Consider the following 23,539-nt stretch of genomic DNA (forward strand, 5'->3'; position numbering starts at 1 on the left):
CTAACCACTAAGCCTATTCCTGAACGTGAAATACGCATATTTGTATTACAGCGGTATCCTTCATCTTCAGGTTCTTCCATTTTTTAGAAGCCTTTTCTGCAATCCTTCCTTGTGCTGTTCCATAAAAGTGATGTGATACACATAGACCGATGTTCCTCCATCTGGAGATCAATAATTTAAATTTAAGTACAAACAGTTTAATGGGTGTTAAAGTCAAACAGTTAAAGTCTACAATTCAAAATTACCTGTTCATTCAGTAATTAGGCTTAGCCAGAGTAAATAAATCAAATTAACTGATAATACTAGAGGTTTACATACTTTTTCCACTCACAGATATGTAACATTGGATCATTTTCCTCAATAAATAAATGACTGAGTTCATTTTTGTCTCATTTGTGTAACTTGGACTTGTGTAAAAATCTGATGTTTTAGATCATATTCATGCAGATATATAGAAAATTCTTCAGGGTTCACAAACGTTTGAGCACCACTGTAATTTGTTACTAGATTTTTCAAAATTGCTCGACACTCCATGCCTACCTACCCAGCCATGCTGAAAACTGCAGTGCCTACCAAGACCTCTTGATCTCATACTGGGAGTCGTCCATGTTGAATTTTAAAAACCTCTCTTGTAGTCTTCAAACCTACAGTAGGGCCTGTCTTTTGTACAAGTGTTCTGGAATTTCTCGAAAAGTAAATGTAAAAGTTTTTGATTTGAGACACAGCCCATGATAAGGAGGAGAATCACAAAGGCAGAAAGTTTTAAGGGAAACAAAGCGCCTCAATGTGCTTGACAACGCTGTGCACTTTTACAATTTGACTTGGAAATCAGACAAACAGGGAAATTTTGCCTCTCACATTTTGACATAAAACGTGTCTTTTTTATCTTTTGGATGTACATAAGATATGCCACTCGTACATCTACCGCTTCTGCATTTGCACACAGATTTGTCCTTTCAAATACACTTCCTGACTTTTTGAAAAGCTGTGTCAAAATTTTTTATTTCACTCTTCCCACTAGAAGACTTGTAAGCCAGTGCAGGGAATATTCCTCTGGTTTTAAGTCACTTAGATTACAGATAAGGATGTTACTGACAGAATAAAATGTTACATTAGCCCTATATTATAAATCCAGAATTTAAAAAATATAGGGTCACATGATTGAGGAGTCTTTGGAGTTTTGCCTGAAGGAACCTTGTCTGGTTTTGATTTCATTCTAGATGCACTAATAGAAAATAATTATTAACTCCACACTCTACCACTTCATCCACAGCATAAGGAGTAAATCGAGAAAGAAAGCAAGAGAGCCAGCTTGTGTCACAACAATACAGTTTAAAATACTTACAGGTATTTTACATCAGATTACACCTTACATCTGAGGAAAGTTATTAATGCTTCTGTATATTTGTAAAGTAAATCTATTTCTTTAAGTTTCTCTCTCTCCCTCTTTTAAATTGAAACTAGCGGGGGGAACGTATTTTGGAATAAACAATCATTGCATGAGATATCTAATGCTAGCTAGCATGCTGGCTAATATGTAAACTACTTAATAAGTGCTTAGATATCCTGGATCGTCACTCTGAAGTAAACTTCAGTTTGTTGTTTGTGTCTGTTAGTGCAGTGGTGTGTGCTCTCATGGCGATAAATCAAGCTTTTTTTTGTGGTAGATGATGGTTTTTAGTTTTCGAGTTGATCAATCCATTGGCTCGGAACTGAGATTAAAAACTAGTTGACACTTAATTATTTTTCGTGATTGTATTATAATGAGTCATACAGCTAATCAGGTGAACACAGTCGACTAAACAAACTGACCAATCAGCTCTCTCATAGTCTTTTTTTCTATCTCATTGTCAGTTAATCACAATCAACACAGAAAACTCCAGATGTAAACAGATGAGAGAGCTTTGTTGCAATGGGTAGGTCTATATTCTTGATTGTCTGTTTGATTGATTGTCTGGAGATGTCAAACATCAGCGTCAACAAATGACTTTATTCATGTTCTAAATTCAAATCGTATTGTTGTAATTGAATTGAAGTATTCTCTTAGGGTGTGTCTCAACCAGCTCCCTAGTTCAGTAGTTCAGGACACTGATCAGGGAGTTGGCCATTTCAAGGTGTGTCTCAATCGCAAAATCCTTCAAGTGCACTGAAACATTCGCTCCCTAAAAAATCCCACAATGCACTGCAAAAACCAGGGAGCATCGATGCTCACTATGTTCCCTTACTGGAAATGACGTCATGTTTTCTGAAGTCTCTCAGCTCGGAAAAGAAAAAAAAAAAAAAGGTGGACGAACATAAGCCAACTTTGTCTACAAATGTTAATAGCTTGTTATCGTTGTTGTATCTCTCAAATTAGCAATTTTTTAAAAACAATTTGACATGCTATATACGGTTTCTAACGGCTTTTTAAGTGTTTTAATTGGTTTTTTTTTAAATCCACTATTCGCCTAAGATCCTGCTTGACGTACCATGATTGAAACACGTGTGATCAAGCTAATAAATTTACATGACATGTCAGAAAAATTTGAGTCCTGCTTACTGTTGATAAATGCCAGTGGTGAAGTTTTACAAAGTGAATACATAGTCATGTTGTAGGAAATTGAGTCATCAGTGTCTACGCCAATGTGTAGTGAGCCAGAGTCCTTACCAGTGCCTGAACTCTTGTACACCATGTACTGATTCACGACCTAGGGAGCTGATTGAAATGCACTTATTCAGTGATTTGCAGAACAAAGCGTCTGAAATAGTAACACTCAACTCACAACTCTATACTCACATCTGCTGGACAATAAAATACTTACACCACACCAGTGTCTTATGAAGCTGGTCTGATGTAACCCCAGGCTGGCCAGGTGAACTGAACCTTGGGGCACATTTAGCAGTAAGATGTTTCTCTGCCTCGTTTGGATTTTCTGACTTGTCAAACCCAAGAAAATATTAAACCCTGGGTCCAGTGTGATTATTGGCAGCATACTAAGACATTCCACACTTTTACACCAAGTTGTCTATCAAATTTTCTCACCAGAGCTATCATTTACCACTTTGTTCTGTCGCAGTGTGGGAAACTGTCACCTTTCAGATGTCACCAGAAGTACCAAACCAAATAACCTCTCTTCTCTTGAGTAGACCTGTTGCAGTAGCTTGCAGTCTTTCTGAAGGACTAGTTTTTCTTTTAAATTACTTAGAGAAAACCTTATTTTGTGATTTTTAAAAGGAGTTATCCAAAAAATTATTTTGGCGTATACTCGTCCGTGAAGCACATCCCATCCCACGGTTGCAATTTAAAGTGAGAGTACACCTTTGTCAATAAAATCTCACTGACAGTTGATATTGAGTGTTCAGTGTTTGCGTCTGACGACAGAGGGATCCAGTCTCTCATTCATGTTGCAGTCCAACCTAGACTGCCGTAACATCCTAAAAAAGAACACAACCACATGGGCCCAAGGAAAGAATGCCAATCAAGCCTCTGGGTTTGAGATGAAGTAACATGAATTCATTATAAATCTATGCAAATTATTTAGAATCAATGAAAAGTATATTTAAGATGAGATAAAAGAATAAAAAACGATGAATATGGCAAGTTAAACAAGAAAATTTTTAATCTGGGTTTAAAAACATCTAGCATTTTTACTGTTCTCTAAAATACTACTTAAGGGATGACAAGAAAAGCATCTTCCGCTGGATGACCACATTCTGCATGCCTTGCTAGAGGTAAGTAAAATAAGTTAGTATGGTAAACTTTGTTGTTCCACAAAGGCCTGTTCTAGGACAAGTGTTTTTTTTTTTTTTAAATATGGATATTAATATAATAAATTAATTTTATATAATTATACATCTCTTAATCTCAGGATTGTAGGTTTGAGCCCCATGCTGGGCACCAAACCCAGGCACTGGGTTGCACAAGCTAGTGCACTCTCAGTGCCGGTCCCAAGCCCAGACAAAATGGTGGGATGAAGAAGAAGAATTATATATATACTACATTTGAGTACAATCATTTGTAAACATTGTCTTAGCTTCCACTGCTATGCTGATGACACACAGCTGTATGTTTAAGACAATATCAAAACAATATCACACCCCAAGTTAATTAGGAGCATTTACATCTGAGCAGTGAAACGCCGACTTCTCCTGTTTGGACGTGCTAATGTTGTTGAAGGGCATGCTTCATTAAAGCCCTTCCCATGCCGTATCCTGATATAGGTTCTTCTTAGTGTGAATGCGCTGGTGTTGGTGGAGCGTACTCTGCTGACTAAAAGTCTTCCCACACTGTGAGCAGTAATACGGCCTCTCTCCAGTGTGAATGCGCAGGTGTTGTTTGAGAGTGCCATTTTGATTAAAACTCTTCCCGCATTGCGAGCACTGATAAGGCTTCTCTCCCGTGTGAATGCGCTGGTGTATTTGGAGGGAACTCTGTCGGTTAAATGTTTTGCCACACTGTGAACATTGATGGAGCTTTTCTCCTGTGTGAATGCTTGTATGTGATTGTAGAGTACCGTGTTGAGTAAAACTTTTCCCGCAGTGTGAACACCGATACGGCTTCTCTCCTGAGTGAATGCGCTGGTGTCGTTTTAGAGTACAATGGTGACTAAAACTCTTCCCACACTGCGAGCAGCGATATGGCTTCTCTCCTGTGTGAATGCGCATATGCGATTGGAGATTTCTCTGCCTGTTAAAGCTTTTCCGACATTGTGAGCACTGATATGGTTTCTCTTCTGTGTGAGTGTGCTGGTGCTGCTGGAGGGTACCATGTTGACTAAAACTTTTCCCACACTTTGAGCAGTAATACGGCTTCTCTCCTGTGTGAACACGCTGGTGTTGTTGGAGAGAACTTTGGCGAGTAAAAATCTTACCGCACTCTGTGCATTCATACGGTTTCTCTCCTGTGTGGATGTATTGGTGTGATCGGAAAGTCCCTCTGTCGCTAAAACTCTTCCCACACTGTGAGCACTGATACGGCTTTTCTCCTGTGTGAACGTGCAGGTGTTTCTTGAGCGTGTCTTTATGACCAAAACTCTTCCCACAGTGTGAGCACTGATACGGCTTTTCTCCGGTGTGAATGCGCTTATGTGATCTCAGACTACTTTGGTGGACAAAACTCTTCCCACACTGTGAGCAATGATACAGCTTCTCTCCTGTGTGAATGCGCTCATGGACCTTCACATCCCTCCGTGTAGAAAAGCTCTTCCCACAGTGTGAGCAGTTATATGGCTTCTCTTCTATATGGTGTGATTTGAGCTGAGGACCATGAACTTCACACTGGTTAATACAGAAGGATTTGCAGACCTCACAGTCTAGAAAGAGAGGACACAATCAATTTGTTTAACCATTATTACCTAGAATATTTTTATTCCTTCTTTTCTAATTCTTGGCACTGTCACTGAAATGACAAAAAAAAACCTCACACAGTTAATGTTTTTCTTCAGGACGTTTTAGAATAAAAAGAAAGGACAACTTTGCCATTCAAACAAATGCCACCTTGTTTCCTAGCCATCCAACCAGCGATGCCGAAAGGATATTGATATACCACCATGGCGTCACCCTCCATTGCTGAGGTGAGCTGTACGTGAAAGACATATAGCTTGCAGAGAATAACCATTTGGTATATCTAGGGACATGTGACTTACCCTTACTCTTACTTTCTCTTCATTTCTCCCCAAAACCAATTCAAAAGTCCTGTGCCCCTTTCCATTCCTTTCTATCCCTTCCTCCCATCCATCTCTCTTTGCCAAGACAGGTCAAGTACTAGAGTAACACAGCAGGGAGCCCGGGCACCCAAAGGAAAAGTGATCTGTTATGGAAATGTGGCATTAGACTGGATCCCAACCATGCCAGAATCCTTCCTTGATCATAATGGTGATCATATATGTTCTTGGTGAATTTCCAATCATAATTAGACCTCAATCCTTTAAAGCCTGATTTAAGGCAGGAGGTTTGAGAAAGCATATTTATGCCTAGGGATATTCGTAAACGTCCTCTGCTACTCGTCACTATAGATTATCAGAGACAAATGCATAGTGTTAGAGTGGAGATAGCACCCGACACATCTGCTAATCTTGGTAATCAATTGGCCAATTTTCAGGTAATGTCAAGGAACATACGTATGACAATGTTAAGAGATATAAATCACACAGACATGAAGAATGACTTCACATTGGGATGACCTCTGACCATTTAAATACAGCACATTTCAATCAAAAGGGAGTTCCACACAAATTAACACCTAGTTTGAACATAAACTGGACACTAGAGTGTGCCCTGGTGTCTTACACAGATAATCATCATCAGGTCCTTCCTCTTTTATAAGCGTCTTCTGGAATTCTCCATTCTGCTGTTCCATAGGAGTGACGTGAACCACAGAGACCGATGTGCCACCACCTGAAGTTCCGTAATTTAAATTTGAGTACAGACATCTCAAGCAAGTACAAAATACACAACACAAAAATAACCGACTGCTTTGTGACTGAAATTCCTAGTCAGATGTCAAATTATTATTGAAAGTAATATTTAGACCCATACTTGTCTTACAGAGGTATTCATCATTTTCAGGTTCTTCCTCCTTTAGAGGCTTCTTCTGGAGTCCTCCATTCATTTGGTCCACAGGGTTGATGTGCTTTGCAAAGCTTGATATGCTATCACCTGCAATTATACAAGCCACTGTTTGCACACACTCACAAAGCTATTAATCAAAGAACAATACATATTTGGCATAAATGAAAGATAGTCACCTCTAAAAGAATTGGGACAGCAAGGCCAATTCTAGTGTTTTTGTTATACACTGAATACATTTGGGTTTGAGATCAAAAGATTAATATGAGATGCTAGATCAGAATTTCAGCTTTAATTTTTTTTATATTTACGTCTAGATGTGGTAAATAACTTAAAACATGGAATTTTTGGTGGCAGACCACCCAATTTATTTTTTTTTACGTAAGCAAAGGTTTAGGAACATATAGTCATGAAAAATAACACTTAATATTTGGTTAAATATCCCTTGCTTGCAATAACTGCATCAAGCCTGTGACGCACTAACATCACCAAACTGTTGAATTCTTCTTTTTGTGATACCTTCACCTCTGCCCTGTGTAGGTTGTTGGTGATGTAACTAACTGTTATTTTTTGGCATTTTTCTTCACAGCTCTCACAATGTTTCTGTCATCAGCTGTTCTTGTTCTCCCTGGCCGACCCATTCTGTGTCTGTTGCTTAGTACACCAGTGGTTTCTTTCTTTTTCAGGACATTCCAAATTTTTGTATTGGCTACGCCCAATGTTTGTGCAATGCCTCTGATTCAATTTCCCTCTTTTCTCAGCTTCAGAATGACGTGCCTTTCTCCCATAGCTCTCTGCTATACATGTTGGATTATCCTTTTTAACAACAAATGTAGTCTTCACAGATGAAACCTATGGCTTAAACCAAGAGTAGATATTCAGAGCTATAAATTCTTTAAACAATCAATTTAACAGGGCACAGCTGGACAGCAAGAAACACCCATCAGTTATCAATATGTTCCAATATTTTTGATCACTTGATACAAAAAAAAATGGGTGGGCTCAAACAAAAGGTGCCATGTTCTAAGATGTTTAACACATTTAGATGTAAATATGAAGAAATGAAAGCTGAAATTTTGATCTGTCATGTCATATTCATCTTTTGATCTCAAACCCAAACGTCTTCAGTGTATAAACATTTTCCCCCAGAAATTGCTCATGATTCCAGCCTGACCTCTAAGACGACCAAATTCCCTACTATAACCAAGATGTGTCAGAAACCTTTAAAACAGACAACCTGTGTGACTTCACAAAGCAAATCACCACAATTTCTTTATCTTTGAGATTTGTTACACTGGTATTACCTGTCCGATTCTGCTCTACAGACTCCCTCACAACTTTCGAGAAACATCTGAAGACCCAACCATTTTACTACTATCAATTTAATGTAACTATATTACTGTTTTTACAGTGAATCTGACTAACTAGCCAAGCCAAGCCTGCTGTAAATTAGCTTAAACACATCATATACCTGCAGTGTAGTTTTAAACTTCGAGTCCAACATTTGCACTAATTCTGGAATTTTCCACCTGGGATTAGGAAAGTGTCATTTTACCGTATCTAAATTCTACATTGGACTTTTAATTTGTATGTCACTGAACATTGATGGGAAATAGTGAGTGAGAAAACAGCGAAAGTTGCTGAACATTGAACGCTCACTGTTATCATTTTATATTTATTATGACTGTTACCCCCCCCCCCTTCATTACACTTAATTGTAATTGCACTAGAGATAAATTTGTCCCTCCTGTGACGTTAGTGAGGGACACATCCGTTATCTCACGGAAATAACGAAAATGTAGCACCATCCCACAAATTATCATGTTATAAATATTTCAAAAACATATTTAATGTGGTGGAGTTTTCCTTTAAAGAGTAAGAAAAAGGGTGTAGTGTTCCTGTAGATTATTCAACACACTGATAACTACAAAGTAAACCAAAGAACTTATTTTAAAGTCGTCAGGAGGAAATGTGTCTTAAACTGAGCTAAACAATGATTTTAATGTTGAGGTTTGCATATTTTAGATATTGTCCATTATACAGCCACTGTTAGCCGTGTAGCTCAGCAAACAAGCTTCAGTTTAACTCACCTTGGTCTTAAAAACAGAACGGAGATTAAACACCTTAAATGAAGAAAAAATGATGTTTTTTTCTCGATCACATGCAGATTCCTTCCTTTAATTATGTTTATGTTGGGCTGATTAGCAGGATGAGCTAACTACCTAATCGTGAAAACATCAGCTCGTCTTCTTCTACTGATTTTACAGCGGACGTGCACACCGCCCCCTGCTGGACGGTTGTGTAATCACTACTCAGATAACGACGGGAAACTGAAAGTAAACCTGGAAACAAGTGTCAACGAAAAACTCTTTCAAATAATGAGAATTCTGCAGAGCGGAATTAGGACTGTACCCGATAATAATTAAAATAAAAAAGAGCCATTAAATTCCACGCCCACCTAAAAATTGTCAAACAGGGACCTTCCATCACAAAGCATTGAGATACCAAGAGCTAACCCAAAGAGAGAAGACTCCTCAGCAAGCTGGTCTTAGAACTGACTTTACAGTCCAAAACATGTCCAGCCAAACACCAGACAAAACAAATCAGATTATTAAAACACAAAAAGAAAAACATCTTAAACACTGGACAGAAGAAACAGCTCAACAAAGTAAATTAGAAATGTTGCTATTAGTCCTAAATTGCCCCTGTCCCAAATTTTTTGGAACGTTTGCATGGATCAATTTCAAAATAAACGTTTATCTTAAACAAACAAACAAAAACTATGCAGTTGATTAAGTAAAACATTAGGATTATGTTTTAATACGTTTTTTTGTTTGAATACAAGTCAAAGTACATTTACAACCTCAATTCCAAAAAAGTTGGGACTTTGTGTAAAATGTAAATTAAAAATAGAATGCAATGATTTGCAAATCACTCCTCTTTGTTTTTATCAGCATTTTCCATACTGTCCCAACTTTTTTGGAATTGGGGTTGTAGTTACAGTGTTAAATGGCCAAAGATGAAATCATAATACAATATTAGCACAAATACTTCAGATAATACAACTACTTATTTTTGCTATTTAGCTGTCTTCTACCAACACTGTCCTCCATAATGTCCTCGTCAAAGGCATATATTTTTATTTTCCTCTGCACTCCACAGTTTTGCATATGTACTCAAACAATTCACATGGTTAAAGTAAAACACATTCTCAGATTTTAATAAAGGGTATTTTTAAAAATACATTTTATTTTTTACCATGTAGAAATTACAGCACTTTTTTTTTTATACATACACCCACATTCTACAAGTTTCACACTGCTCTTAGCCCAAAGGTGTGCTGTTGGCTGTTGTACAAACTTGCAGGAGAGTGAAATGGTCAGTTGTAGGGACATCCCCCTGGTTAATCCATTCCATTAGATGATATTATTCATCTCTTACCAACATGCATTCCATTAGATGATATAATCCATTCCATTAGCATATGCATGGCACATTCATTGTAATAAAGCATTCATCATCCAAAAATATCTGCTAAACTCCTCAGCTGCTCAACATGCTAAGAGTTTTAATAGTGTGGCATGAGGAGGGGTGAAATGCGTCATTACCAGAGGAATCATCAGGAAGAAACATGGTAGGCTACAGGGCTCTGCTCACACTGTGAATGTCGGGAGACAGTAGGACATGTACTATTACACAGTAAAGCATATAGCACAGATGGGGAAGATTTAATAAATGCACTGAAAGCTAATGGATGAAAGGGCTTACTTGGATACAATTCTCGGATAAGCACAGTTCACAAAAATATTTATAATATATTTAAAATTGCATTGTTACTTAAAACATTATTTATAAGAAATTCAGTATAACAAACAGAACATTTCCTAGTCTCCACTCCAGTTCGGTAGGTGGCTCTATTGCACCTTAAATTGGGAGAGAACATGTGGAATTCGAAAAGAACATTAGTGTGCAAGAAAGACCACACTTATAACTACACCTCTCTCCTAAATAACATTATTCATATAGCTCCCTTTCATTCCATGCCATCTTGAGGCCACAAGTAATTCTCTGGTCTAGCTGCTGAAATCTTACACAGTGGAAAGTATCTGTTTTAGAGGAGGAAATGCATAGAAAAATTGGTCAGACCACCTGTGGGCCAAATTCTGAGGCATTTGGGGTCCAGATGCAGAATAATAACCCATATCAGTTTGGCAGTTCAGCCAAAGCATCCTCAACAGACCACACATAGCTGGGGTGATTGGTTGGCTAAAATTTTTTGTGAATCTAGCCTCATGCTGATGAATGAAGGGATGCATCCAGGAGAATAACCAACATATTGCCAGTATGTGGTGTGCTATAGCACCTGTTTGACTTGAGCTTGCATCAGTAAAATGTCCTTGGAGCAATTCCCTGACTTAATTATATTATAATTAAGGGCCCTGAAGATTGTATGTCAGCCATATTTTGGTGTGGGTCTCTTAAGAGCCCCTAGGGGGAAAAAAATAATAACACTCCCATAATATTTTCTGATAGAAAACACTGGTAATTTTACATAAGAAAATAAATATAAATATTCAACACCATTATGCGGCCAAACAGAGTAACCTGGTACCTTGCATAAGGTTAAAGAAAACCTTTCCAAATCCATAATCTGCATAATCAGCATGGTATAATTATAAGGCCACAAAAATGAATAGCACCAAATTTGCCAGAATTATTACTATTATTATTACTATAACAATTTCTTGGCAGTTCTCTGGCCATGTTCACACCACAGGCACACTTCCCCATAAATTCCATTAAAATTCTGCAATTAAATGTTTAAAAATGGTATATATTATTATTAATAATAATAATAATAATAATAATAACAACTTTTCATAAAATTAAATAATTAAAAAAAATCAAATTATGAAAAATCTCTCTGCACTATTGTGCTATTCATTCATTTAATGCAAACCTTTTTTCCCCCTCAGTGGACAGTGCAGTCTGCATGAAATTCTCCATTGAAACCCACAGATGCACCTATGATAGAACTCCACTGATGCAGTTTCAAATGAAGCCAGATACCATAAGACAGCTACATCAGTACACTGACTGTAATGGGAGCAAAGACAAGGGTTCATTTGACAACTGCCTTTTAACACGTCATTTGGTTCTCGTCTGTACACACGGATCCTCAGTCAGTAAGTATATGGACAGAAAATCCCTCAACATTCATTGGACAGTAATCTCTTTGCGAATGTATTTTTGTCCTACCAGAAACTACAGCGGCTCCATATGATGTTTGGGATAGTTCTCAAAAGAGCCGAACCTTGTAACCAACTGCCAATAATGGAAAAATGGCTGACAGCATGTCAAACATAAATGTAGTAGTTCCACCCTGCGATGGATCGGCACCCTGTCCAGGGTGTAACCAGCCTTGTGCCCCATGCTCCCTGGGATAGGCTCCAGGTTTCCCCGCGACCCTGAAGGATAAGCGGTATAGAAAATGGATGGATGGATGGATGGATGGATGGTAAAAAAAAAAGAAAAAAAAGTTTAAAATAATAATAATAAATTAAAAATAAAAATAATGCTTTGTTTATTCATCCATCCATCTTCTATACCGCTTTATCCTTTTCAGGGTCAAGGGGAAACCTGGAGCCTATTTTGTTTATTCATTCATTACAGAATTTTTTTGTTTATTTATAGGTATAGCTAACTGTCTCTACTTTCTTTAGTTTATAGCGTGATGTGGCAGACGCTAATAATGTTATCAATCTGACTCTGGAAAATTATTTATGTTCTTACTTATGAGGGGAGACTGAAAATTAAAACAGGAGGTCAGACCACCAGATGAAACAGAATACACACAGATATATACACTTCAATAACAGACACCTGTGCTTCCTGTATTTGCATCACTACTGGTTCACACCTGGCACATTCCATCAGTAATGCACTCACAAATGGCCAGCATTTATGGAGGTGTGTTTTACATCTGGCACTGCCATGTGTCTTCATATGGCTTCACTGGTATGTTTGCAAAGCATCCATCATCGTAAGCCTCTCATCTGTGTGAATGTACTGATGTGCCTTGAATTTACCTCCGTCACTAAAACCCTTCCCGCAATGAGAGCAGTGATAGGACTTCTCTCTTGTGTGAATGCGGTGGTGTCGTTTATAAGCACTGACTTGATTAAAACTCCTCCCACAGTCTGAGCAGTAATATGGTTTCTCTCCTGTGTGAATTCGCTGGTGTAACTGGAGAGTATTGAGTAGACTAAAACTCTTCCCACAATCTGTGCAATGAAATGGCTTCTCTCCTGTATGAATGCGCTGGTGTGTTTGGAGATTACCCAGCTGACTAAAACTCTTCCCACATTGCGAGCACTGATACGGCTTCTCTCCTGTGTGAGTGCGCTGGTGTCTTTTAAAAGCGCTCATTTGATTAAAACTCTTCCCACACTCTGAGCACTGATATGGCTTCTCTCCTGTGTGAATGCGCTCGTGTAGTTGAAGATGACTCTCTCGGATAAAACTCTTTCCACACTGTGAGCAGTAGAACACCTGACCCGTGTGAATGCGCATATGCGTTTGGAGATTATCCTTCCTAGTAAAATTCTTTCCACAATGCGAGCAGTAAAATGGCTTCTCTTTCGCGTGAATGTGCCGGGGCAGTTCGAGGTGTTGAATAAAACTTTCCTTGCAATTGGAGGTGTGATCAGATCCTTTCTGCATTTTCCCAGGAGTGGTGTTAGTTTGAAGAGTCTCAGGGAACTTTTGCTGACTACAGGTGCTTCTTGTGGGTATAATTTTTTCACAGTTAATATCGTGTTGCAGCAGTCTCTCATATTCTTTACAGTGCAATCGTCTGATGTGTTTGTAAAGGTAAATTTGAGATGTATAGGACAGTGGACAGAAGGAGCAGGAGACAGCTTCCATCATTGGGCCTTTCATTTCTGAGCAGAAAAAGAGAGGGGGGTCAGAAAATCATAGGGACTTGCAAAAAATTGACTGTACCAAAATGAACAATTGTTAAGACAGAAACATAACATACTGAAGAGGATAATTTGCACAAATACTGCAATAACAAGATCATGCTCTATGGCAGCCATCTAGGTCTGAACTTGGGGTTGAAAATTGTAAATGGTCTGCACTTATATAGCACTTTTTTTTAAACTTAGCGGTTCTACAAAGCGCTTTACACTGTTTCTCATTCACCCATTCACACACACACACACCCACACACCAAGGGCAGCAGAGCTGCCATGCAAGGCGCTAACTTGCATTCTGGAACAACTTGGGGTTCCGCGTCTTGCACAAGGACGCTTCGGCATGTAGAGACATGTAGGCCAGGAATTGAACCGCCAACCCTACAATTTGTGGACAACCCGCTCCACCACCTGAGCCACAGCTGCCCCCGAAAATGCCAGGCGTAATAAGACTCCAAACAGTATTCTTAACTTATCTGCAATGGAAAGTACACAATTCCATTGCAATCATTCTCCTCTTAGTTCTCTCCCAGCTATAACAATTTGGGTGTAGATGGCCTTACAACTACATCCTAGAAGTAACAAATTGGTCCACCAGCAGTGGGGCAAATTCCCACTAAAGCCCCCCTTAATGCAAACTATGCTGAAATACCCCCCAAAGGCTATACCCTAAAGAAAGATACTTTCATGGTGGCATAGCTGCCACCTGAACTCTCAGCTGAGGTAAGTAAGTAGGACTGAAGGAAGTGTCACAGGTGCTCTAATACTTCATCTTCATCTCACCATCTTTTTGAACAATACAGAAACACACTTCAGAATAAAGTCTACTTCCTCAGTGGCACTGTTGACAAAGAGCTACCGAAAGTGGTCTATAAGCCAATTCAGGTAGTCTGTAATCTTAAATAATGTGGTCTGTAATTCACATACATCATGCAGTCCATGAGATATTTCAGGTGATCTGTAAGCTGTCACTATGCAAGGAAAGGGGTTACAAATAAGCATAATACTTGCTGAGAATCAGGCAAATGCTAATAGTTTGGGCAGCTATTTGTATTTATTACCATATACAACAGCTCATCATCTGTATGACTGGAGATCTGAGGGAGAAACAAGGTGTCTGTAGAAACTCTATAGGATTAACAGGGTCCATTTCATTGGGTAACAGCCCAGAACTTGTGTGTGATGGTGGCCCGGCACCAAAGACTCGCCACATGACTACACAATTACCATGGTTTCAATGTTTCCGTAAATACTGCATGCTGTTCAACAGAGCTTTGGGTAGATACCACAAAAATGCAACTTTGTAGCAATAACACTAAAATAATACTGAATAATACTGAGATGACCGGTCAGTCAGGGTCACTTGAGATTAAGTAAACCAAATTGTTTTTTGTTTGAGCAGAATACTTACACTAATGTAGGTTTCAGACGACACATCACTGTGTGACCTTGAACAATTTTCAGTGTGGTGACTACCACCTCTTGTGATGATAGAAATGAAACAAGAATTCTAATTCAATCATACTCAGTCCCTATTTGAGAAAACCCTCAAATACGTAGTTTTGCGTTTCTCTGTTCTCACCTTACCAACTCTATCAGGTAATGATCTAGCTGACCATTCAAAACATGTGTATTAAAACAAACAAAAAAAAAAAACATCTAAAGTAAATAGACATTATAAAATATCAAAGTGTGGGCAATACCGATATTGGAGCACTTTTTGTTCCAGATGTATTCAAATGCAATGCTGAGATCCTTAGCGTATTTCTCTTCATACCACACCAAGAGCTCCTGTCCTGGTTCGATAGGTTGACAGCAACGGTAAAAAATCTGCCCTCGATACTGGAACGCCACAAGATTCTGCTCTTCATCATTACGAGCACAATTCACATATCTATATTTAAGACAAATATATAAAAACAAGTGACAAATCCATGGTGAGAGGGGAAAAAAATGGAAAATGAATTCATCACAAAGTGAAATCCAAAGTGTTTTTTTTTTAGTGAAATATACCTCACCTCATCCAGTTTGCACATATCTCTCTCTTGGCATCGATGTATTCCTCACACTGGCCATGTTTGCAGATCTGCAAAACAAATTATACAATTATCCATTAATGCAACTGATACAGATCTCCTAAAAGAAAATAAGGTCTGTTTTTCATCTGTAATGAAAAAAAAAATATTTGCATTGCCTCTACATTTGAAATAGGAATCAATATCCCTTCATACATTAGAACATATACAACCGTTTGTCTTGGCAGAGGTGGCAAATGTAAAGGTTTATATTATTATGAGGGTAATTGTATTAAACCAATAAAAGATGGCAAATAAGACATTTATTTTTCAGAACCTAACTCACCACCCAAGAGTAGTCACTGTTCATGGCTTCCTCTTGGTCTACCAAGTCTCCTTGATAGGGGCCAAAGTGGGAACCTACTGGAACAATCTCTCCCTTATTAATCACTCCCAGGCCTGCCCCGGGAATATCAGATTTCTGCACTTCCAGGCCAGGTGGAAGGGTTTGTCTGGCTCGGTCTGGAACCCCCATGGAAACATGGCTATCAGAGATGAAGACAGCCAGTCCATGAATCTCACACTTGTTGATGAAGAATGAGCTGCAGTCCTCACAGTCTGCAAGTAAAGACATAATAGTTAAATAAATAGAATTTTCAGGTGCAGTGAGTTTTGTTAGCTTTGATGACATACATTTTTTTGAAAATATATTCCCACACCACTTATTTCTAAGGTTTCTATGAAAATTATTCATGAATTCGGCCTAGTAGAAGGATTGATTGCCTCTACCAGGTGGTTAAACCTTGACCATTATCAAGACCGAAATGGTTGTGGGGTAACATTTTGTAACTCTGTCATAAAAAAATGTGCTCTGAATTTCCAGGTGCATTAGAAGTATGATTAATTGTCACTTTCCTTATTTCTAAGTTTTTCTGTGGCTAGTAGTCCAGTCATGTTTCTGAAAATTGTTGTCGTTATAAATTCTACCAAAATTACCAGGATATTTTATCCTAAGTAACCAGAGATGAATCATTTAAACATACATCGACATCAACAGAGAAATGGCTGTGGTATAAAATCATTGTTTTATAAATCTCGGTACCAGGATGTTAATCATATTAGAAATTTTTAACATGCACTTAATTGAACAACCCTAAGGATATAAAAGTGTTTGAGTGTTTAGATTCGCTAAGCTCTTATCTACTGTAAAAGACGGAGTTCAAATCCTGGTATCACCAACATGAGCAATGCTCCTAACCTTAAAAAAAAATACTCACAAATTTCAGTGAAAATTCAGCACAGACTAACAAGTTATCAGTGATAGTGTTAATTAACTCCAAACCAGACTCTCTTTGGTAGCCTTACAGAGGTAGTTATCATCTTCAGGTTCTTCCTGTTTTAGATGGTTCTCCTGAAATCCTTCTTTCTGTTTGTCCACAGGGGTGAAGTGTCCCACAAAGGTTGACGTACCTCCATCTAAAGTTCCATCAGTTAAATTTAGTTGCACTAATTGTTATATTAAAAAAAAGATGAAAAATACAAAACATAAATTATGAGACCTATCTGAGATTAGGCCTAATTAGAACAATATAGTTTGGTAGAATGATCAATGACAGTGTTATTTTAGCTCCAGACTGAACTCTCTTGTCTTACAGAAATATTCTTCATCTTCAGGTTCTTCCTCTTTAATAGGTTTCTTCTGGAATTCTCCATTCTGTTGGTCCTCAGGGCTGATGTGTCCTACAGAGTCTGATGTCCCTCCACCAAAAGTCATACAAGCTTCTGTCTGCATATCTTCACAAAGCTAATGAAAAAACAAACACAATACTATATCAGACTTGATATTTTTTTCTGAAAGTTGGTTTGCCAGTCTTTTCTTTTTCAATCCTTGTAAAATTATATTTAAAGCTCAAGACCTGCAAGTGACTGGTCGCCAGTAGGGAAGGAAGGGTTGAGGAATAATTGATAACAGCGTCCCATTGATAACAGTCTCTCTAATGTTTAGCAGATAAACACTATTGCTATAGATGTAAACTTCATTTTAAGTCACCTTGGTCTTAAAAGCAGAATGAAGTTTTGAAGCAGAACACCTTAAACCCATACACTATAACCAGTTTTTTGATGTTGTTGTAAAACTCGATCATATGTAAATTCCTTCCAGAAACATGTTCCTGTAGAGGTGATTAGCAGCAGGGTGAACTAGCTGTTCTACCGGATAAACAGCAGCTCCTCTTCTTCTATGGATTATACAGCGGACCTGCACACTGCCCCCTGCTGGAGGATTCTGTAATCATCACTTAGAAACCAACGACTGTAGTACACTAATTACTGGTTAGGGCCTCCCTTTGCTCTCAGAACAGCCTCAATTCATCATGGCATGGATTCTGTAAGATGTTGGAAACATTCCTTTCAGATTCTGGTCCATGTCGACATGCAGATTTTTCAGGTGCACTTTCATGCTGTGAATCTCCCAAAATCCTCCCAAAAGTGGTCTATTGGTTCAAAAGGTTGTGAGGAGGTGTGCCAGGTTTATTCTGAGATATCTGAAATGTTTAGTCTGTTATACTAGAATCCTTTTGGTGGACTTTTGCCCAGCATTCAGAATAATAGCATCATTCCAAATCTACTGATGTAAACTTTATTCAAGTTGGAAAAACATTAAAGATGATGAATATGCATGAGCTTACCTGTGACAGTTAAAGCAAAACATCTGAAGATTTAAATATGTAATATTTCACATTTTAAAACCTGTTGAGAAAACCTGTTTATGATTTGCATTATGGAGAATTTTTGTTGATTAATAAGGAAAGTATAAATTTGATTCTTTATTAAACATGAGATTTACCAAAGTGAAGAGGTCATCAAACCCAGACCCCTGGTAATGTACTCTCTCAATGCTCCATTCACTGTACATCCACGATTGTGATGGTGATCCTGCAGTAAAAATTCTGCAGATTATACAAAGATTACCTTACTTCTTAAAGAAACATATATACAGGTGCATTGCAAAATATTAGAAAATAGTGGAAAAGTTCATTTTCCCCATAATTTAATTTAAAAAGTGGTACTTTCATATATTCTAGAGTCATTACACATAAAGTGAAATATTTCAAGCCTTTTTGTTGTTGTTTTGTTTTAATCTTGATGACCACGGCTTACAGCTCAAGGAAATCAACCTTTCCTCGATATTCTAATATTTTGAGAAGCACCTGTACAACAAAAATCCATTCATTGATCTTACAGTGTGTTTTCCTGGTCAGGGTTGCAGTAAATCTAAAAACTATATCAGGAACACTGGGCTCAAGGCACCATGGATTGGATGCCATTCCATCAGAGAATATAATAGTTTTATGGCCAAAAGTCTCTTCACTTCCCTTCAAAAAAATTTATCACGTATTAACATGTATCTTAATTTGACAAATTCACACATCAAGATCTGATGGCTTTACGTTAGCGCACTTGTGTGTACTTAATGTTCTTGCATGAGTATAGCTCCGTCCACATTGTCCGCAGAGGTACAGCTTCTGTCCTGTATGACTCTGCTGGTGGCTGAAGAGGGCACTCTGGTCACGAAAACTTTTCCCACACTGCCCACATTGATACGGCTTCTCTCCTGTGTGAATGCGCTGGTGGGTCTGAAGATTATTCTCTTGAGTAAAACTTTTCCCACACTGTCCACAGTGATACGGCCTTACACCTGTGTGGATACGCTGGTGTTTTTGGAGAGTAGATAGTTGGGTAAAACTCTTCCCGCACTGTGAGCAGTAATGCGGCTTCTCTCCTGTGTGAATGCGCTCATGTGTCTGAAGATTACTCTTTTGACTAAAACTCTTCCCACACTGTCCACAGTGATATGGCCTTACACCATTGTGGATACGCTGATGTTTTTGGAGAGTACATGGTCGGGTAAAATTCTTCTTACACTGTGCGCAGTAACACAGCTTCTCTCCTGTGTGAACGCGCTCGTGTTGTCGGAAATGAGTCTGGCAAGTAAAACTCTTCCCACACTGTGAGCAGTGATATGGCCTCTCTCCTGTGTGGATATGCTGGTGTTCTTGGAGAGTATATAGTTGGGTAAAACTATTCCCACAGTCTGAGCAGTGGTACATCTGGAAAACATAATAAAAATATTTTAGATGCTTAAATAATTTTAGATTTTGTCCCAATGTGCATATGGAATTGTTTATAGAAACATCTCCTACAATACTGTAATACAGCTCGACCACCCAATCACCCACTTTTAACAGCTGTAGCAGCTTTGTAATTCCATTGATTGCAGCCCAATTTTACTAATGCCAAAACCACTGTGACTGATCGATTTTGAGAGCCAAGGTGAACAAGACATTTGACCAAATTCACACATCATTTCTCATCACTAATCATACAGAAATAGTTCATGTAGATCTTTATACATGTTTATAAAATTCAGACACTAGCCATACAAATATGACCTTGCTCTGGGCATCAACGTTTCAAGCAGAATCACTGAATTTGTTAAGACTCAGTAAAATCTACATGAAATATTTTGTTTCCAAATACAATGGATCACAGTGTTATTGTAATCAACACACATTCTCTGTTATAAAAAAATAATCTGACTATCATTCAGGTGTGAAGTTATAGCTAATGCCACATGCATGCTTCTTAAAATTCCAGTGATGCTGCATCTTTGGGGACTTGTATGGTGGTCGCAAGGCTTGTGTAATATAAGTCTGTATAGGCTTTTGTGGAGTTTTTTGTAACTGTTGCAGCCAAAAATGCTTGATTTTTCTGAGGCTTTTTTCAAAATTTGCAACCTGCAGTTTTTTGTGCTTCTTTTGCGGATAACTGGATAATTGGTGAAATTGTTTAGCACAGTCTTTCGCAGGGATGTTTGTAAGTAAATGAGACCTTTTAGCTGTACTCATGTTCGGCACACATGAATCGAAGAGGGGTTTGACTGAATGCATGTTGTGATGACGTCACACTGCTGGCTCACACATTATTCTTTAGTTTTTGTCTGTGGAAGTAAAAATGGACTGGAATATATGGCAACCATTAAGCAGCATTCTTTTCTGGCTCATCATTATGAAGAGAAAAGACCTGAAAATATGGATATTACCCAAAAGTGGCAGAAAGTGTACAGCACTGTGGCTCTGGAGCTCTCAGAGAACAGACTACAAACTTCTGCTCATCACAGTGAAATGTTGTTGTATCACCTCACACTGTTGTGGATAATTATTCAGAAACCTACATCTATAACACTAGAATCGTATTACAATCATTTTATAGATGTTTCTGAAACAAAACACTGACACCAAACTTTTGAACAATATTGTATATTTTTGTGAATTTCTACAAAACTATAAACATTAATTTTGAATGTGCACTTATCGTCTGTTCCACCCCCCCCCCCCCCCCAAAAAAACACAAAGTCTTCTGAATAAAACCATAATAAGACCCCAGTTTCACCCACATCTACTATGGAATATTTTAATCGATCAGAGTAGAACTCACTCATGTATAACCAAAATAAAAGGTGTGAAAGAGTGTCAACAAGTTATAATCAAAGAAATGAGTTAATCCACTAAAACTTATGCTTAAAGAGTATAACCAAATGTTAATCAGTATACTGGTACCTGTTCATGCTGGGAACTTATGTAATCTTTTTAGAATGTAATCTTTATTTAAAAAGAGAGCTGGCTGTACCACACCACCATTAAAAACAATGTAAGGACGGAGGACCAAGCCTTAGAGTTAATGGTAGTGCACGGCCAAGGTCTGAATAAATAACAAAAGAGGAAAAACCCCACCTGATGAGATGAGTGTTTTAGAATTGTATAAAAGCATGTATTGAGGATAAGTAAGGGAGTTGATCTGCAGACCAGCGTGGCTTTGTTGTGTGAATAATAAAGTCTATCTTTTCACATCAAGACCCCGAGACTCGTAGAGAGCTTTCTGCTGAAGAAGATTCCACGACACTATCTAACAATTGTTACACATTTCCATCTAATGAACTTCATTTATCTAGCTAACAGCAGACTTGTCTTTTGGTTTGCTAAATCTGCTAATTGTTTCAGAATTTACAACAGAAACATGCAATGAAATCAGTTCCTTTATTAATAATCTTAAGACCACATAAAGTGTGAGTCCTGACCTGAAGTCTTCTGCTTGTTGTATATAGTGTTGTAATGGTTACTTAATTATAAATAAGTTCTCAGAGTTTAAAAACTAAAAGAGAAATCAGACACATGACTAAACTTTACCTTTGAGCCAGTAGCAGCAGGAGTCTGTGGAGATTTTCCTAAAGAGCGGCGTCTGGACTCTGATTTCATTATAAGAGGTGTAAAGAATCAGGACACTGGAAGAAAAATACAGAGATTCATGACTCCAGAATCTCCACTAACCTGTTAACCGAGCAGCTCAGGTGGTAAGTTTCAGATGAACTCACCTTTAGTGATGTTACGCAGAGTATCAGAGATCCGAAGCGCGTGCGGAGAAGGAAGCGCTCTTTCACATCAACTTCCGCAAACAAGCGTGCGTTGGTTTCCTGTAATGACGTCATCGATGACGACGGGATGCGTTGAACTTCATCGTCTTCACTCTTTTTCTCAACCAGAACTAGTTCAGTAGTTCAGGACACTGATCAAGGAGTCGGCCATATTAAGGTCTGTCTCAATCGCAAAATTCTTCCAGTGCACTGGAACATTCGCTCCCTAAAAAATCCCACAATGCACTGCAAAAACCAGGGAGCATCGATGCTCACTATGTTCCCTTACAGGACATGACGTCATGTTTTCTGAAGCCTCTCAGCTCAAAAAAAAAACAAAAAAAAACAAAAAAAAAAAATACGGGAGACGAACTCTTCCGGCTACAAATGTATTTTACACACTTTTTAATTTTAAAAAAAAAATATTTATTAGATATTTATTATATAAACACAATAAGGCAGTACATGTAAAGGTCTTTAGAAAGCAGAGCACATGAACAGTATAACAAAAAATAAACAATAAAAATGAAAAAGTAAAAAATGTAATTAAATGTAAATAAATCAATTTTTTAAATCATAATGCGTGGTATGGTTTATTCTGTTAGTAAATATTTTTCAGTAGTTCTCTCTCTAGCTGCCATGAACAGGGTTGCAAAAGCAGTATTAAATCTATGCAATTTTCCTCGACTTCCTCAACGTCCTAAAATTGTCCCGTATTATTTTACATTTTGTCATACATAAAGAATGTCTGAGTAAACCAGTTGACTCAAATTCATTCATATAGTAACATAGAGCAGAAGTAAAGAACAGGATCAATAGGTGTGTATGAGAGGAGATTACAGTGGATCCCCACTGTATGATATGATTCATCTAATGTAAACACACACACACACACACACACACACAGACGATTTCTAATCTATTCCTCTTCTAGACTTGTTGTTTCACTGACCACCAAAAGTTTTATAAAGACTTAGAAAATGTAAATGTTTATAAACTCAGAGAGTGAAGAGTGTCTTTGTGTTTCTGCAGGTTGTGTGATTGTGGTGTCCCAAACGAAGGTTGAGATATTCATGATCGTCGCAATCTTATGTTAAGGAACATTATTCTGAAAATTTCCCACAAATTTTAGACAGTTTTTTTTCTCAGATTGGTGAACTTCGGCCCGTCTTTAGTCGTGAAAGACTCTGCCTCTCTAAGATCCCCTTTTTATACCCAATCATGTTACTGACCTTTTCACAATTAACCTCCAGCTGTTTCTTTTTACTAACACTTACTTTTCCAGTTTTTGTTGACCCTGTCCCAACTTTTATGTTGATGTGTTGAAGACATCAAATTCAAAATTACATTTTTTCCTCCTTAAAATTGTACATTTACTCAGTTTAAACATTTGATATGTTTTCTATGTTGTATTGTGAATAACATATGGGTTTAACATATGGGAGATTTGGAAATCACTGCATTCTGTTTTTATTTACTTTTTACACAGCGTCCCAACTTTTTTGGAATTGGGGTTCTACATTATGGTTATC

General features: G+C 37.9%; 2 protein-coding genes across 2 annotated transcripts in view; both read right to left on the minus strand.

Annotated features, from left to right (window-relative positions):
- Positions 1 to 554: 554 nt before the first annotated feature.
- Positions 555 to 17,767, minus strand: LOC128616292 (zinc finger protein 585A-like). Its single transcript, XM_053638867.1, has 12 exons — positions 17,589 to 17,767; positions 17,192 to 17,342; positions 16,904 to 17,014; positions 15,885 to 16,156; positions 15,542 to 15,609; positions 15,227 to 15,417; positions 12,563 to 13,490; positions 10,204 to 10,235; positions 8,637 to 8,642; positions 6,517 to 6,636; positions 6,268 to 6,375; positions 555 to 5,291 (listed from the first exon to the last, which is right to left on the minus strand). Exons 1-12 carry the CDS (start codon positions 17,637 to 17,639, stop codon positions 4,168 to 4,170), a joined length of 3,162 nt encoding a protein of 1,053 aa, XP_053494842.1. The 5' UTR covers positions 17,640 to 17,767; the 3' UTR covers positions 555 to 4,167.
- Positions 17,768 to 17,835: 68 nt separating this feature from the next.
- Positions 17,836 to 23,539, minus strand: part of LOC128616293 (zinc finger protein 850) — a 36,450-nt gene continuing 30,746 nt past the window's right edge. Inside the window, exons 4-6 of the mRNA XM_053638868.1 lie at positions 21,969 to 22,027; positions 21,784 to 21,842; positions 17,836 to 19,647 (exon numbers count right to left, since the gene is read on the minus strand). Coding sequence (XP_053494843.1) covers positions 18,961 to 19,647; positions 21,784 to 21,842; positions 21,969 to 22,027 — 805 coding nt within the window. The 3' untranslated portion in view covers positions 17,836 to 18,960. The remainder of the gene's footprint in view (positions 19,648 to 21,783; positions 21,843 to 21,968; positions 22,028 to 23,539) is intronic.

Source organism: Ictalurus furcatus, chromosome 12 (genome assembly GCF_023375685.1).
Source record: "Ictalurus furcatus strain D&B chromosome 12, Billie_1.0, whole genome shotgun sequence".
In the NCBI taxonomy this organism is placed as follows: domain Eukaryota; kingdom Metazoa; phylum Chordata; class Actinopteri; order Siluriformes; family Ictaluridae; genus Ictalurus; species Ictalurus furcatus.

Excerpts from the sequence above, each read along its gene's own strand:
- LOC128616292 (XM_053638867.1), bottom strand. The coding sequence starts at position 17,639 with ATGGGTTTAAGGTGTTCTGCTTCAAAACTTCATTCTGCTTTTAAGACC. Across the intron at positions 16,157-16,903 it reads TGAAGATGATAACTACCTCT|ACTGTGAGGACTGCAGCTCA; the intron begins GTAAGGCTACCA and ends CTTTACTTGCAG. Across the intron at positions 10,236-12,562 it reads GATGCTTTGCAAACATACCA|TACATGTCCTACTGTCTCCC; the intron begins GTGAAGCCATAT and ends ACTGTGTAATAG.